The sequence below is a fragment of the Pinus tabuliformis genome, chromosome 9 (assembly GCF_031772625.1).
Source record: "Pinus tabuliformis cultivar Carrire ecotype Pingquan chromosome 9, CPIR1, whole genome shotgun sequence".
NCBI classification, from domain to species: Eukaryota; Viridiplantae; Streptophyta; class Pinopsida; order Pinales; family Pinaceae; genus Pinus; species Pinus tabuliformis.
Window position 1 is genome coordinate 1826571849 of NC_142307.1, and position 17789 is coordinate 1826589637.

Below are 17789 nucleotides of genomic sequence, written 5' to 3' on the forward strand. Positions count from 1 at the left end.
TATAGCCTTCACCATGTGAATAAGATGGGTGAGTGAATATTGCAAACAAAGCTTTGAGGTTGACTTCGTAATAACCTGTAACAATTTCTAGCTGCAAGACATTGCTAATTTGCGGGCCGAAACGAAACGTCTGCCCACTTATTCCAGCATTAGACAGAGTCCCCCCAATGGAAAGATCAATATAATCAGTCCATGACCGAGGAGCAAGTCCTATAACCTCTGACGCAGCCCTCAGCAAATCAACCCAAAACTCACCCGCCATTGCCTCTAGATAGGGAATATCTGCGCCGCTTTCGTAAACAGTAACGATTCCTGTGAGTGAAGTCATGTTCAGCACAATTCCATTCAATGCCATAGCCTGTCCACCGATGGAATGGCCATTCCCTCTCGCAGCCACCGTTAAATTGGGAGACGTAGCTGCTATCCTTATCAGCTTACTGATATCGTTCGCTGAAGCTGGAGAGAGAACAGCAGCGGGCTTGTTGTGATATATGCCTCCAAAATCGTTAGATGCCTCTTGTATCGAAGGTCCCTTGAATATTATAGGACCCTCGAATTCTGCTGCTTCAAGCCGTTGGCATAATTGCTTATCGAGGCGGCCAGAAATCACACAATCTGTATATATGTCATCACCTCTTAATGTCGTCAATAACGAAATCAACAAAAAAAGGACCAGCCACCTCATCTTCATCACTGATATTGCTCACGACACAAATAACAGAAGGATCACTGATATTGGTCACGACACAAATATTTATAGCATAGCTAATAAAATGCTATAAATCACATTATTTTTCTTTCATAAATCCCAACAAAATGTCAGCTGATTTTCTTTTGATAATGCCAGTAACATATTCAAATTGCAGAGCGTTTGTGGAAAGTGCCTGTACCAGTTAAGTTGCATGCTCGCTGGTTTTTCGGCTTGCATGTGGAAAGAGTATGTTAAAATTTTAAATTTCTCTTTTGCGTTTGTGGAAAGTGCCTGTACCAGTTAAGTCGCATGCTCGCTGGTTTGTCGGCTTGCATGTGGAAAGAGTATGTTAAATTTCTCTCTTAGGTCGAGGAGTTAACTAATCAAATTTCAGGTCAATCGTGAATCTTGAAAGATTTCCTCCACATCCACGTCGGTTTAAGTATTTGACTATAAAATAAATTAATAAACCTGTATTGTCAATTAGTCTAAAACTCCATATTAAATTTGTGTTAATTTTTCCTTTCTTAGGATTTAAGAAATCAAATTTTTTTGTCGCTTTGACATTTTTATAGATTTTATATATCGAGCTAAGAGATTTAAGATTTTCGAAAATTTGGAATTCTTATACATGAGTAACAAAATTTTATGTATCTTGATAAATTTAAAATTTTTGTAGATTTTATATGTATGTTAATAGATTTATGTATCTCTATATTTTTAAAACGAAACACACATTTAATATTAAAAATTTTCCATCTATGAATTTAAGATAATCTTTTTTGGGTTAAAAATAAATAAAATCTATACAAAAAATTTAACCCATTTGAATTGAAATTTATCCTCGTCAAGGACTTTCATCGAGAGTTTCGAGTTTTTTCTCTTTTCAATTTCTTCGAAATTGCAATTTCCTTTTAGTACTCCGGGTATTTCAATTATTGTTTTCTTCGAAATTGCAATTTTCTATTGGTACTCCGGGTATTTTAATTATTGTTTTCTTCGAAATTACAAGTTTTCTGTTATTTCTCCGGGTATTTTAATTATTGTTTTAGTTGTTTACAAAGACAATTAAAAGATTGTGCATTTGATTCTAAATTTAAGTTTGGTATCGAACTTACGAGTTATCATGCACTACATTCAGAAATTATATGTTTTATTTTAATTGGTTTGTTTTGTAGTTGTAGTATATTTTTGCAGATGTAGTATAAACAACACAAGTTTGAAAAGGTTTTATAAATATAAAGTTAAAGTGATTAAAACTATTTTTAAGAAAGTAGATATACTTGCAAGAAATTAAGTATGTTCGTTAAAAATTAAATTGATAAATACAGCGATGCACAAAAAATAATTACATAAATAATTAAAAATCACACAAGTATAAATTAATTACAATTTTAAATAAAATAAAATCTACTTGAATAACTAAGCAATTGGGTTATAGAATTATATGAGCCAAAGGGAGCAGGGGTAGGCTTTGTAAACCCTAGTTATGGTGGTAAGGGATTTGGATGTGTTAATCTTTATTGCTTTTACTCCATGGCTGAGTTTTTCAATTTTTTTTTAAGTCCGGCTCATATTTCTCATTTATTTTGGTAACTTTTGGTTTATTATTCAGATGTGGTTCAATTTTTACTTTGCTTGGACAGCTAGAGGTTCCCTGTCCCTCTAGTTGTTAGTGGTTTCATCGTATTTTGATTCATATATGCTACCGGGGTTGTATGGAGTTGGACATAGTTGACTACGAACCCTCGCCTTGTGGATTTCGTAGGTGCATCAAAATATTCTCTCTCTTGTGGTTACTTTGCTTGCTTCTATAAGGGTATGTGGTTTTCTTCACTTTGGTATGAGGAATTTCATGGATAAGGTGGTTTACAGTGGTGAAAATAATGGCTTCAACAACCAGTTCCCTTACAGTCTTGGGGTAAACACATGAAAGGTTTCAAAGGGTTGGAGCCTCAGGTTTCTGGGTTCGAGTCTCAGGTCTCTATGTCCGGTTTGTGGCGTGGGTCTTTCTTTTCTAATTTTCTACTTTGTAACCTCTACTTTACTCTACTCTACTCTTCTCGATGTGGTAGGTTTAACTCAACGGTTTTGTCAAGAAGGAAAAAATCAAGCATCTATTCCCCAAGATGTTAATCTTTTACACTTCCAGATCTCTATGTCCGGTTTGTGGCGTGGGTCTTTCTTTTCTAATTTTCTACTTTGTAACCTCTACCTTACTCTACTCTACTCTACTCTTCTCTTCTCGATGTGGTAGGTTTAACTCAACGGTTTTGTCAAGAAGGAAAAAATCAAGCATCGATTCCCCCAAGATGTCAATCTTTTACACTTCCAAAATCTTCTAGGGTTTGGCTGGAATATTCCAATAGCAATGATCCTTCGGATCAGCCTCCTCCCTCTATGGGTTTTCCCTCCGGGTCTTCGCAGGTTCTCTTAAGTAAAAATACCAACCATAGTAGTGTTGGTTTGGTTTGTCGGATTGCATGTGGAAAGAGTATATTAAATTTCTCTTTTGCTTTTTCTAAGGTCGAGGAGTTAACGAATCAAATTTTAGGTCAAACGTGAATCTTGAAAGATTTCCTCAGCATCCGCGTCGGTTTAAGTATTTGATTATGAAGTAAATTAATAAACCTGTATTGTCAATTAGTTTAAAACTCCAAATTAAATTTGTATTTATCAAATTTTTTTGTCGCTTTGACATTTTGATAGGTTTTATGTATATCGAGTTAAGAGATTTAAGATTTTCCAAAATTTGGAATTTTCTTACATGATTAACAAAATTTTATGTATCTTAATAAATTTAAAATTTTGATAGTGTTGATAGACTAATGTATCTCTATATTTCAAAAACGAAAACATCTTTAATATTAAAAATTTCCCATCTATGAATTTCAGATAGTATTTTTTGGATTAAAAATAAATAAAATCCATACAAAAAATTTAACCCATTTGAATTGAAATTTATCCTCGTCGACTTTGATGGAGAGTTTCGTGGTTTTTCTCTTTTCAATAAGTACTCCGGGTATTTTAATTATTGTTTTCTTCGAAATTGCAATTTTCTGTCATTTCTCCGGGTATTTTAATTATTGTTTTAGTTGTTTACAAAGACAATTAAAAGATTGTGCATCTGATTGTAAACTTAAGTTTGCTACGGAACTTATGAGTTACCATGCATTATATTCAGAAATTATACGTTTTATTTTAATAGGTTTATTTTGAGTTACCATGCATTATATTCAGAAATTATACGTTTTATTTTAATTGGTTTATTTTGTAGTTGTAGTATCATTTTTGCAGATGTATAAACAATACAATTTTGACAAGGTTTTATAAATTTAGAGGTAAAGTGATTAAAACTATTTGCAAGAAAGTAGATATACTTGAAAGAAATTAAGTATGTCGGTAGAAAAGTAAACAGGTTTGTAAGAAATTAACCATGTTTACAGACAAGTAAACAATTTTGCAAGAAATTAAGTATGCTTGTTGCAAAGTAAACACGTTTATAGGAAGTTAAAGACATTTGTACTAAATAAAATGAGTAATTTTTGCCAAGATCATTAATGTTTTTATTCAAACCAACAAATGCAATTATACATTGGCCATACATCTTCAACATCACAAATGAATGCAAACCAATCTGAAATGCACATATGTCAAATTAGAAATAAATATGAATCATCAATTGCATCATTAAATTGATAAATACAACCATGCACAAAAAAATAATGACATAAATAATGAAAAATGGCACAACCATAAATTAATTACAATTTGAAATAAAATAAAATCTACTTGAATAACTAAGAAATTGGATTGTAGAATTATATGAGCCAAAGGGAGCAGCCGTGGGCTTTTGTAAACCCTAGTTATGGTGGTAAGGGATTTCGGCGTGTTAATCTTTATTGCTTTTTCTCCATGGTCGGTTTTTTTCTAAGTTTTCTATGTGAGGCTCATATCTCTCATTTATTTTGGTAACTTTTGGTGTATTATCCACATGTGGTTCAATATTTTCTTTGTTTGGACAACTAGAGATTCCTTATCCCTCAGTCACTGGCTACTAGTGGTTTGATAGTATTTTGATTCGTATATGCCACTGAGGTTGTATGGAGTTGGACATAGTTGATTACTAACCCTTGCCTTCCTAGTGTTCATGCATCTTGTAGATTTCATTGGCGGGTCAAAATATTCTCTCTCTCTTGTGGTTACTTTGCCTCTTGCTACATGTGTCTATGGTTCTCCTGACTTTGGTATCGCAAATTTCCTGGATAAGGTGGTTTCCAGTGGTGAAAATGATGGCTTCAACAGCCAGTTCCCTTACAGTCTCGAGGTGGACACATGAAAGGTTTCAGCGCATTGGAGCCTCAGGTCTCTCGGTCCGATTCGGGGCATGGCTCCTCCTTGACAGATATACCTTTCTAATTTTCTACTCTGTAACCCCAATCTAGTCGATTTAGGTCAATTATTTTCCTCTACTATTCTCGATGTGGTGGGTTTAACCCAAGGGTTTTGTTAAGTAGGATAAAATCAAGCATCAATACCCCCCATATGTCAGTCCTTGACACTTCCCAAATCTTCTAAGATTTCGCTCAATTATTCTGAATGTAGTACATAGAAATGATCCTTTGGATCAGCCTCCCCCCTCTATGGGTTTTCCATCTAGGTCTTCGCAGGTTCTCTTAAGTAAAAAAACCAACCATAATAGTGTTGGTTTGGTTAAGAAGCCCCATTGTGTCAAGAAATCCAATTGTTTGAAGCTATCGCTGGTCCTGGGTGGTGATATTAAAATGGACATGGTCACTGTTATGGCGGAAAAATCGTTGGTTGGGCAAGTTTAGGGCCATCGTTTCTTAGTATAAAACCTTAGGGATATCTCCCCTCATGTGAAGGTTCCTTCGGGTATTACTACTTTTCTAAGGGGTGCATTCACCTCAAATTTGAGGATGCTGAAGTTGTTGTGAACCAAGTTTGGCATATTCACTCTTCTCTAATATTGTTCAAATTATGGTCACTTCTATTCGACTCTTCTCTAATCATAACATGGAATATTATACCTTTGTTCCTTTTTTGTTTTATATCACATGCTTTCCTTTGGTTCCTCTCTAGGCTACCTCAAGTCTTCTCGACCTCCATCCACCTGTTTAGTGATCATTTTCCTAGGTGATCAGAGACCTCTCTTCTCCGGTCGTTTCTCCATCCTTCTCTCCCTCTTGTCCTTCTCGGGGTGGATCTTCCCTCTATAATTTTTATCTGCATTGTAAAGGACTATCCCGGAATCGTTCCCTTATGGGTTTGGGATAATTACATATTTCTTGTTCTAAATAGTGGGGGTGGGGAAGAAAATCAAACTTGACAAAATCGATGGAGTGTGCGAAGGTAGGCACAGCTGCTAGGAGACAAACTTTGGTTCAGGGGACCCTTAGATATTTCATTACACCTATAGATGTGCTTAAATGAAAATCCGTTCTTTCAATATTTTGGGTCTTACAAGTCTCACCATGAGAATTTCTCTCAAATGTATTATAAATATGATCATCCTGAGATCATATTTTTACAAGAAGTCCTTGGTCAAAGTTACCCCATTACTCAATCCTTGGAAGGTCTATTAGGTGGTTAGGGTTTTATGTGCTTGAACGCCTTCGATCATTCAGGTGGTTTAGTGGTTGGTTGGAACAAGAAACTTATAAATTTTATCAACTCTTGGAGCATAGTATTGGGTTTATGCATCGAAGGTTTCTATGAGGAAGTGGGAAGGTCTTTCTATCTACTAAATTTTGTCATAGTCTAAAAAACCTAATTTTTTCCTGAAAATAATAGGAATTATGGCAATATTTTGATAAAATCGGTCAGGGATTTTTGTAAATCCAAGTTACAACTATCAAAATTTAGGATTTTGGGTGCCCCAAAGATTTTTAATGGTTTTGAATCCATTTCCAGCATCGAAAACATGATTCAAAATTGTTATTCCAATATTCCTTGAAATGTTTTTGCCCAGATTTCGACCACTTTTGACTATCTGCACAATTCCTCTACTTCTTAGATGATGCCCTAAACATTTATGGTCCCAACCAAAATTGAAAAGATTATTGGTCAGCTGATTTTATTTTGATAATGCCAATAACATACTCAAATTGCAGAGTGTTTGTCAAAAGTGGTTGTACAAGTTAAGTCACATGCTAGATGATTTGTCAGCTTGCATTTCACATAGAAACTTTGTCTCACTATCAGGGATGAGATTTGACAAGAAGATTTGTCATCATGGGGTGATTTTCTACTCAAATACGGGTAAGAAATTTGTAAAACCATCAAGTTCTTTTGTTGAAGCTAAGAATATTTGTGGGGAGATGTAAAAACCATCAAATTTGATGGGTGGGTCTGTTTTGAAATTTGAAATTCCAACCCCTGTTCATAGTTATCAAATGAATGGAAGTTGGTTGCCTCTCTTATCTACCACGTCAAAGTTAGGACCAACCTAATCTGTGTTTGTTTCCACCTTCCATTCTACTAGAGAAGCCTTTATTTCTCAAGGGCAAGCGTACAAGTCCCCCTCTTTTGATGCCTTTTGTGATTCTTCAATAAGAGAACAAGAAACACTCTTATATATTGGTGTTCTTCATACTATAAACTCTTCTAAGAAATCCATAGTAGCCTAACAACAACCAAATTCAAGGAATCCTAAGAAGAAGCATCCTAAAAAAATGCTCCTAAACCAAACAAGGGTCCAAAGAAATTTGAGCCTCAAAATGAAAAATCAATTCAACAAAATGATAAGGCAAATAAAAAAAAAGGAAGAAAGTTGATAGACATTGCAACTTTTATAATCTTGATGGCCACTTAGAATCCAAATGCTTTAAGAATATGGAATCGTTGGAGGCAGCAATGAAGAAGCATAACATCCATTTCGAGCACTCTTCAGCTTCAACTTCATCCTCAAGAATAATTTTTTTTTCATGTGGTAGTGTTGACGGTGTCGGACCCTCCAACATGTCAAGGGGACCTCCCCTGTAAGATGTCCCAATTAGAACTCAGACTGGTTGGCGTAGGAGTCCCAACAATGGGTCGTAAGGTAATGCCTTGATTGCGATGTCGCACATAGGTAAGTAAGATAACTCTGTGAGTAGCAAGGGTGTGACCGCTGCAGTGAGTCAAGGAAGGTGAATGAGAGGTTCTAACATGTGGGGGGGTGAGATGAGTGCACCCCTTAGCAACCTATAGCAGTACCTAGCTGGGAAGGGAACACACAAGCAAAGATGCATCATAAGCAGGAAAGTAGATCAGTCGACAATCCAAAGTGATGGTTAAACCAACAACACATCTCCAATAAGATTCATATAATTTCATATGTAGCAGTTCATACATAAATACGTAAGTTAAACAACATATATTGCTAAGGAACCAAAGCAGTCCAACTACATGAACAACATATGCATGAAAATTTAATGGCTCTTATTATATAAAGAAGTGTAAGTCCCAATCATACAATACATCCATGTAAGACTACTAGCCCCAATAGTGAAGTGTTACAGCCACATCCATCTACTCCTCCAAAGAGATGAAATAGCTCTGTGCAGTGGAGAAGCCAAGGCACATTACAATATTGTCTAATATTTCTTCAAGATAGTCTTAGTAGAAGCTTGGCTGACCAAAACCCTATACAATGAGTTATGAGGGACTATTTATAACAAAAGGTGGGGTGGCCCCTGACATTCCCCTTTATGAATGTTCAGCTACCCTCATGAATCTTCAACTACTCTATGACTTTTACATTCACTATTGACACTTTACTTACTCTTGACATGACTCAACATTACAATGCACATGTACACATGCGAACGCAATGGCTTGAGCAAGCCAAACTAGACATCATTCTGATTTAGACAACTATAGAAGTCCAACTACTCAACATCCTAATGTTGATCAACAGTAACATATTGATGCCAAGTTTTGTAGTCTCTGATAGTGTCCATGTGTTCCACGGTGATATTTGACTGAAAACTGACCTTCACTTCCATAGCATTCGGGTACACTGCTCGGGCTCCTCTATCCAACTCATCTCAAAGCATGTGCATCATTGTCTTCAATGTGGCCGGACCAACAACATACTTGTGCATGATGTCTGCACTGATAGGTGTTGGGCCACTAATTTGTCCTTATTATTATCACTTTTTGATGCCTATTTCATCCATTTCTACCATTCTTTATCACGCCATCTATCATCATTTATCATATAATTCCATTTTATAATTATTTATGCTCTTACAGATAAATACTATTTTTCTCCTTTATTTTTAAGAAATTGATGATTATTATGCATGATTTTACCAATGATGGTTTACTAATGGATTTGTTGTAACATCACTCATTATTTTAGCCTCCAAGACCTTTTCTAGATTGAAAATTTGATCTCCAACTCACAATTAAATATTCCAACTTAGAAATTCGTTGGAATAAGAAGTGACGGTTTTGCATTGGACGTTTCGGACAAATGAAAGAGAATCTGGAAAATCTGAAACATGGTTTTTGTCCAGAATGGACCGAATTAGTTTTGTGGTGAGCAGTTTTCTAAAATTCAGTATGTATTAAGAGAAATGGAAGGTTCTTCAAAGACAATTTTCTTAGATTTGTTGTTGCAACTATTTTCCAAATTCTTCAAGTTGCAATACCAAATTCGACTTGTTCTTGTTGAATGTTGATGGAGAAATCTTTCAGATATGATCTTGCTAATAAATTTGTTTTGTATAATCCAAGTTTGTAATGGAAATCATTTTGTAATCATCTTTGTTGTAACTTCCCTTTGCTCTCTCTATATTTAAATGAAAACAAAGATCAAAGGAAGGGGGGAGAATAGAGAGGAGGAAACTTCTCGCCTTTTTACTTCAATTGTAATTTTAATATACAGAGCATGATTTTGAAGGACACATCGTGTTGTAATGACATTTGGATCTGATGAATAATATATAATTCATGTTGTTGTTCATTGGTGATATTCTGAAGTAGTTAAGCAGTAATCACTAGCGGCTTGGGCACAGTCACTGGTGGATTTCACTATTGTTTCCTGTGTTATATTTTTACTTTTCTTTTACTACAAGTTTAATTATTTTATTTTACAACTTTATGATTGATTTACTTTCATCAATGTGGAGTTTGTGTATTCATTTCATTAATTCTTAATTTTGTCAATTGATTTCATTCGTTATGTCATGGATTGAATTAATTATTAGATAAGAATCATTTCTTGTTAATTAAAGGACAAAGTGTTATTGATTAGATCAGGGGTTTTATTTCTATGCAGTAGTTTAGATTAAGTTGAAAGAGCTCTGTTATTACTACGGTCAACTTGGTTGATGTAATTGCAATTAGAATCTCTTGATTATGATTGAGTTTGGATGCTTGAATAGGTTAATTTCCTTGAAGTTAAAAGTTTCAGATTTATGGTTTGATCTGTTTACTCTTGTATTGAAATTGATAAGTTATCTTAAAGAATTACTCTCTATAGATATAATGATTTCCATCACTTGCACATGTTATGTACACTCTTGAAACAAAAAGGCTTACCTAGGTTGATAATTAATGTGAGGCAATTATGAGTTCTAAAAGACATCTTATATGCACCCAACAATAGGGAAGTTTGGGTTGGTGGCGATGTGCATCAACTTTTCGAAGTATGAGTCAATCTCTAGTCAGACCTACTTCTTGGTCTTCACTTGGGTGAGAGTCCCAAGTGACGGGATCACATGTGTGTGCACCACAACATCCATGCTCTTGAATACTCATGAATGGGAAGCTTGTATGTTAATGATGAGTTGTGGGAGGTTGTCATAGTTCTGAATCTGACTTTAGATACGTCCTTTCGGCTCGACCGCATTTGGCCTCATCATCTTTGGCAAGTGAGGTGGGGCTCCCTTGTACTTCATTGTCCATGTTATCATGTCATCAACAGTAGCATGTATGTCCATTAAGATGTGTGTTCTCCTAGCACATCACTGCTACCATCCATTGAGATGGGCGATCGCCTTGTTCATGGTACCAAATTTGGCATACAATTCTCACATATCTGTGTCAAGAGACAATACCTCATCTAGTATTTCCTTCTTCAATTTAGGTTAGGCAGACATTGTCACCAATTCTCCTCCTTGCTTGGCTAGCTGTAGTTCCTTCGCCATTCGCTCATTCTCAGCTATAACAAAAGAACACTTGATCTAGTGGCTTAGGCATACACTCTAGTTGCATCAGCTAAAGTAGCCGGATGCTTAGCCACAACAGTAATGATCACTTGTTCTTCAACTTGCGCAGGGGATGTTTGATCCTCCGGAGATGACACTCTATGATACTGAACAAGTCTATGATGGGATTCATCAAATGAGATGTTGTGAATCTCTTCTTCCTGTTGATCACCAAGGATCTTAGTGCCTCCTTGGTCATTCAAGAATTGCTCTTCTTCTAGATCCATTGAAGTAGGTGAGTCAACCTCTTTGTGGTGAGGCATGAGGTCGGTGTCCTGTTCCAACTCTTGTTTCTCCATGTCTACATCAAATTGTTGAAGTGCATGTTCTATCTCATGAGCAAAGTCTTGCCCTTACGATGGTTCACCCTATTTGCCTAATGCCATTGCTTTAGATGAATCAACTCCTTGTATGGGCACTACTTTGTCTATCTGCACATGATGCACCCCCTATTGTATCTATTGTCATTGTGCTTACCTCTCCTATTTGCATAGCTCTTGTTCCTTTCGGAGTTTCTCTCTCATCTCATGTAACTCCTTCTCAACTTCCTCCATTCTCTTCTTATCCTTCTACCCTTGCATGATTCGCTTGTTGCACTACTGACTATTTGCCTCTATAGCCATAGATGCTTTCTCTACAAGTGGATTTGCTGGAAACTTGCAACTTTATTCCTCCCCCATGCGATCAACAATCTTCCTGTTCCCTTTCTCGTGCATTGGTATGATTGGCTCTGATGCCACTGCTGCTACTGCTGGTGCTCTTAGTGATGCTGCTTCACACTACTTCGCTAACCACTCCACAGCGAATTCAACTAGTTCATTAGCTCTGGAGAAACTGTAGCAATATTACCATGGGTCCTCCTCGGCCCAATGAAACGCCCTGTAGATCGAGTTGAACTGAACTCTCGTGCAATGATCCTTCACAATGCAATGTGGGTAATATGGATTGTAGCTTTAGAGGTTGAATAGGTACTTCTTCCTCAGTTCTACTTCGACATTTTCTTACTTGATACTTCAAATCTCATACAACCCAATCCACAATGGAAGAGTGGGTCAGGGTGCCTTCTTCTTTTGCTGTAGTCTAGCTGTCAATCCTGCGGAGATGTGATAGGCTACTTCCTGCATGACAAGAATGTCCAAGGCAAACTTTCACAGAACATGTAGAGGCTTCTCCGCACTAAACATTCGGATGAAAGTGTCAAACAGTGAGGCATACCAATCTGGAATACCTACCAATGCATCCATTCCTTCCTATGACATGCAGGGTGGACCTTGTTCGAATATCATCTTGTACAAAGGGATGACAAAATGATTGGACAACTGTGTGATTACTCCTTTGAAGTTGTATTTGGACAACAAGTTGAAATATTTGTTCAAAACAGTCTTCGCTGGTGACCATGCCCACTCCAAGCTTGGGAACTCATGTCGGGAATAGACTGCATCTAGGATGTAGGCGGACATGTAAGTCCTTGCATGCATACTGCTAGGTGACTGTTAAGCCTTTGTGACTTTCTCCTTTAACTGATGAGCCAATATGTCGAACCAATTACATGGTTTTCCTTCTCTAGCCACTTGGTCTAGTGCAACCACCCAACTCTATGGGAAGGTTTCCATGCTTGCTTGGCCATACAGTTGACAATAAAATATGATCAACTATTGGCACACCTTCCTTAGTATCTTTGTCTTATAGAGGTGATTGGGTTTCATCTTGAAATGAGCTGGCTCCTTTACCCAATCCTTTAGAATGTCTCTAGAGTTAGCATTATTCTTGGTTAAGCTGAATGGAGTCTCCATGAGAGTCATGGGCTTTGAAATCTGATACATCTCATCATAATCATGTGTCTAGAAGGTTGCAAGCTTTGTCTCACTAACACTACTCAAGGTCATCGTCTCGGGATCAATGTGAGAGATGATCTAGTGTATCATGTCTGCACATGGGAACACAAGATATCTGCATGAAATCTTGTACAACCTGGACTTATAAATTTTTGTGTACACCTAACGGTCTTCGAGGTGATCCCCAAAAGTTCCTGCAAATGTTTCATTGACTTCTTGCCACTTCAGTTTGATGTCCTTGTCTAGATACAACTTTGTATCTTCATAGATCGACAAACTAGAGAACATTTTCTCAACTGCTACTCCAAGTGCATTGCCATCAGTGTCCTAAGATCTTGTTCTCTTATAACCCATTGAGACAGATGAACACCTCAAAGATCTGGAGACAAGCAACATGCATGGTAAGAAATCTATCAGTAGAAACAAGCAAATTCTTAGGAAAGACATAGCACATACCTAGGCAACTGATGAGCAAGATTGGGTAATTTCTTCTGGGAGGCTGGGTGACTGTCTTCCAGAACCATGAAAAAGGCAGTCTAGACTGTCTGGGAGACAGGATTGGCTGCTGGATCTGCACAATGTGCAGTCCAAACTCGTTGCTAGCTGCTAGGATTTCATAATGCGGAATTCCAGTTGGGAAGGAATGCAGGCCTAGGGATAGATTTGCACAATTTCCTAGGCCAGTAGTCACTGTCCTCCAGAAATGCGCAAAATAGTCTTAGAGGCTAGTGCTAGGAAAAAATGTGCATTTCTAGAGAGGAAGGCAAATTTTTCCTTCCCCAGATTACACAATGCAGTCTTAGTGAGGTAGAGTCTAGGCCAAGGTTGGCGTGACTCATCGACGTGAAACTAAAACCAAATAAGATAGTGAATGCATGGCGACACTAAGTGATAGCAAAAGTGATTGACAGTGCATGCAAAACATGAATGAAATATTCAAAAAACATATCAACATGTATGTGGGTGAAGTGGTTCGCCGGTTGGGTGAACGTTTGTGAAAAACAGTTTCATGCATGCAAGAGTAGTGATATAGCAACAAAAACTTAAACAAAGCTAGGAAAAGCTAGTATACATGTAAACGACAACAAGAGTTCAAAGAAATCAAGGAAACAACATTCATACAAGTGAATACAAAAAAAGTGACAGAAATTTTGAAAATGACAAGTTGAGGCCACTTACCATGAATAGTTGAGCCAGATGTGTCGAAGAGTCCTGGATGTGTTGTGGGATGTCAAACCTCCAATATCAATGTGAAAGAATGAGCTCTGATGTGTCGAATAAATAAGTTTGGGCTCATGATGTGCATGCCACAAATCTAGGAAAAAAAGACACTTGGAGGGAAACTTCTAAAACAACTTTGCATGTAACCCCCGACTGCAAAAAATAGTTCCTTGGATCATGGGATGACTTTTGCATGTTTCCTTTTACTATTCTAGGAAGAACTAGTCATGCATGCATGCAAATCAAGTTTCCTTGGTCCCGGGTGGAACTGGTCAACCAAAATACTCATGCATGCAGCTGTTCAACTACTTTAGAAAAATGTGCATTTCTGGCTGGAGCTGGGCTAACTACCCAGGAGGTTTCGCAATTTCTAGGTAGAGCAGTTGACTACTGCCCAGATTTGCACAAATTCAAGGCTGAGCAACCCTGATGGGGAAATTTGCACAAATCCTGCTGGGAGTTTGGACTGCCAGGGCACAATCATGGAGCCCAGCAGGCTTCCAGAGAGGATTGTGTAATTTCTAGAGGGAAGGCTAGTTTCCCTCTAGAAATGGGCAATTTTCTTGGGGAAGGTACTCAGCTTGTAGCTGAACTAAGTCTGGGTGAACAACCTGTGAGGGGAATGTATCAAACTGTGCTCAATAGGGTGCCTTTGTGCATGAAAAACATTGAATCTTGTCTACTTGATGAAGAAAAACAAACTACTATGAAAGGTTGGTAGGGAGGCTCTAAAATGGGCTAAGGAAAAATTTTGGAGGGTGGTTGTAGTCGTTACAACACTTGGTAACATGCTGGTAGAACTCCAGCTCTTTGAATGGACCTTGTTTGTTAAAAACAAGTCTAACTCCTTCGAAAGTATTGTTTAGTTTTCAGTTCATCTTGGTCTCACAATGGCTTGATTGTAAGATGTAGCATCTGCTAGGCTATTGGTCGATTAACACACATTCCAAGCCAAGGCAACACAGTTGCTTCGATTGGGGTTGAGTGGTATATAGCTGCACAAGTAGTATAGTCTTCAGAGGCTTAGTTTCATCTATGTTGTTGCTCCAATGCTAGCAGGCCTGGACAATACCCTGGTGGAGTCACATAGGAACACAAGAATGGCTCTACTACTAGTGAACCTACTCAGTACCTCAGTGGAGATACTTGCATCACTTCCCTATGTAGGAAGCCTTTCTCTTCTTTTTCCTTATTCATTTTTTTCATTTTGAATTTTTTGACTTTTCATTTTTTCATTTTTCAATTTTTCAAATGTGCATAAAACTTATTCATTTTAGAGGCGGAAGAGGGATATTGACTTATTGAGATCAAAAGATGTTGTTCTAGTAGAAAAGTAGTTTATGTACCCCTAACGTGCTTGTTAAGGTTTTTCCCCTCACCTTACTCTACTTGACTAAGATGACAAGGCTTAATCCAAAAGCAACCAACTAGAGACGGTGACACTAGTTAGCGTGCAAGCATTTTGTTTTCACCAAGGTTCACTTTGAACAGTACATATTTTCCTTCGATGTATGGAGGACTAAAAGTAACAAGTTCTTCATATAGAGGAAAGATGACATATAACCAAGTAGTGGTAGCTGGACAAGCCCTTTTGTACTTCACCCAACCCGTTTCAAGAGTCATACATGGTTTCATGCGAAACTAACCTACGAACGAAACAAATAAGCTAACAAACATCAAAGCGAAGCAAAAGAAGAAGCAAAAGTGAAAGCAAAGAAAGTAAACAAATAAGAAAGTCGAAAAACAAGCAAAAAAATTGAATAAGCAAACAAGCATGCAAGAAAACTGACTGAAAGAAAACACTACTCCTACTCCCACACTAACGGTGCATGGGCCTGATCATGTGAAGTGATATTTCCAATGCAGCCACCAATGCATTGGTAGACCCATGTTGGTGAAGACTTGGTTTGCGAGTAAGCCAGTTGTCTGAACAATAAAGAAATAAATATATAACAATGAAGACAACCACACTTCGTGCTTGATAGTGTCCATAGGACACAAGTGAGTGCAAGTGCATGACGAGCAGTCCGTGGCCTTGTCATGGTGTTGTGTGACACTACGTGCAACTTTGAAGCACAAACACATTCTTGACTGAGACATGCAAGCAAATGAAGGAAACAAAGATAACTTTCGTCATACACCTGTGATTGCAATGTAAGATTCCTGCAATGCGTGAGCGATGAGATCATGCAGTTCGAGTGGAGGAGATGTGAATTATGTGTGAGATGGAGTGATGAGGAGCCTTGGGTGATTGAATAGTTTCCTTATTGCAATTAAGACTAACCCCAATAGAACAAGGACCTGACATAACCATCAACTTAGGCTGAAGTGCCTTGAGAGTCTTGGGTGTTTCAACTTCATTATTGGGTACATCATCATAAACCTGTGGCTTCGAAAGATCAACTATGATAGAGTCATGATCGTGATCAAATATGGAGACAAATGGATCATGACATCCATGATGAAAAAAATCAATGAATTCATCGGCATCCTCATGATGAGATGTATCAAACAGAGGGGTAGATGAAAAGCGAACAAACTCATCCTCTATGTTTCTAGAAAAGGCAGATGAAAGATCAAGTGGATTTTCAATGAATAACTTATCCTCTCCATTGTCGAATGATGGGCCAACATCCGGTGAGTCCTGTGAGTGATCAACAAAGGGTGCATCTATGTATGAAGACACACATGCAAAATCATGGATGGTAGGTTCATCAAAGATGTTAGGAAAGAACGAATGGAGCTAAGATGGAAGAGAGTCATCCTTCACCGAGTGTTGATACTCAAGATGCCACTCATACTCTTCATGAACGATAGCGCATGTTGGTTGTGCAACACCAACTCCATCAATGGGTTGTTCCTCATTCACAATAGGCTAAGAGTCCGGAATGGATGAACACAAGAAATCATCATCTGGAGGAACTCCAGAGTGCGAAGACAGAGGTCGTAAAAGAAAATGCATATAAGAACTCGAAGGACTCACAACCAAATCTGCGAGAAAATTGAGTGAAGTGAAGTTGGGAGGATGTGAAAACTAAACAAGCGTGTGAGCATGATCTTCAACATCACTAGGTAGTGGTGGAGCTATTGAATGAGAGGGAGGCAGAAAGTCAATCAAGACAGTGACCACATCCACACGAGATTGTGTAGCTCCATGAGTGAAGAATGTTGAGTGAGGCTTGATCTCAAGCTTCTTCTTGGGACGGGTAGATTTCTTAAGGCAATACTCAAACCAGTCCCAAAAATAAGCAAATTTCATCCGGCTCCTTGGAGCTTGAAACTGCAAGTAACGAAAGAAGTGCCAAAAATCAATAACTAATTCATGCAGAGCCCTCTGTTACTATAACAGTTTTGGGTCAAGATGGTCTAGATCAAAATGATAGAACATGTGTTCAATCAGATCAAAGAAGTACTCAAGTGAGTGCACAGTGTTAGCCGGTAGGCTGAGTGACCATCTTCATGGAGATTCACAAAGTGTGCATGCAAGAAACAAACTGGCCTATTTTTCAGAACCACCAATCTCCCTCATGAAGCATGGAAAGAAAGGCATGTAAGTACTCAGGTCAGGCCACTTTGCCTTCACCATGAAATGTGAAAGTGGATAAGAGATCGAAAAACTCACCCGTGATGGAGACATCTTCATGATTCGAAAAACATCGTAGGGGGAGAAGAGTGCAAGAATCCATGAAAGGTATGAAAAGGTTCAAAACTGGATGAGAGGACACAACTTGTCATTTGGCCCTCCTTCTAGCGCTAGAAATGTTAACGGTGCTAGACCCGCCAACATGTCAAGGGGATCTCCTTAGTAAGAAGTCCCAATTA

At 37.8% G+C, this 17789-nt stretch overlaps 1 protein-coding gene across 1 annotated transcript in view; it reads right to left on the reverse strand.

Moving 5' to 3' along the window:
* Nucleotides 1-17789, reverse strand: part of LOC149156098 (cytokinin dehydrogenase 11-like) — a 39492-nt gene that overhangs the window by 1516 nt on the left and 20187 nt on the right. Inside the window, exon 2 of the mRNA XM_089444632.1 lies at nucleotides 76-615. Within this exon, the coding sequence (XP_089300758.1) occupies nucleotides 76-615 (540 nt within the window). The remainder of the gene's footprint in view (nucleotides 1-75; nucleotides 616-17789) is intronic.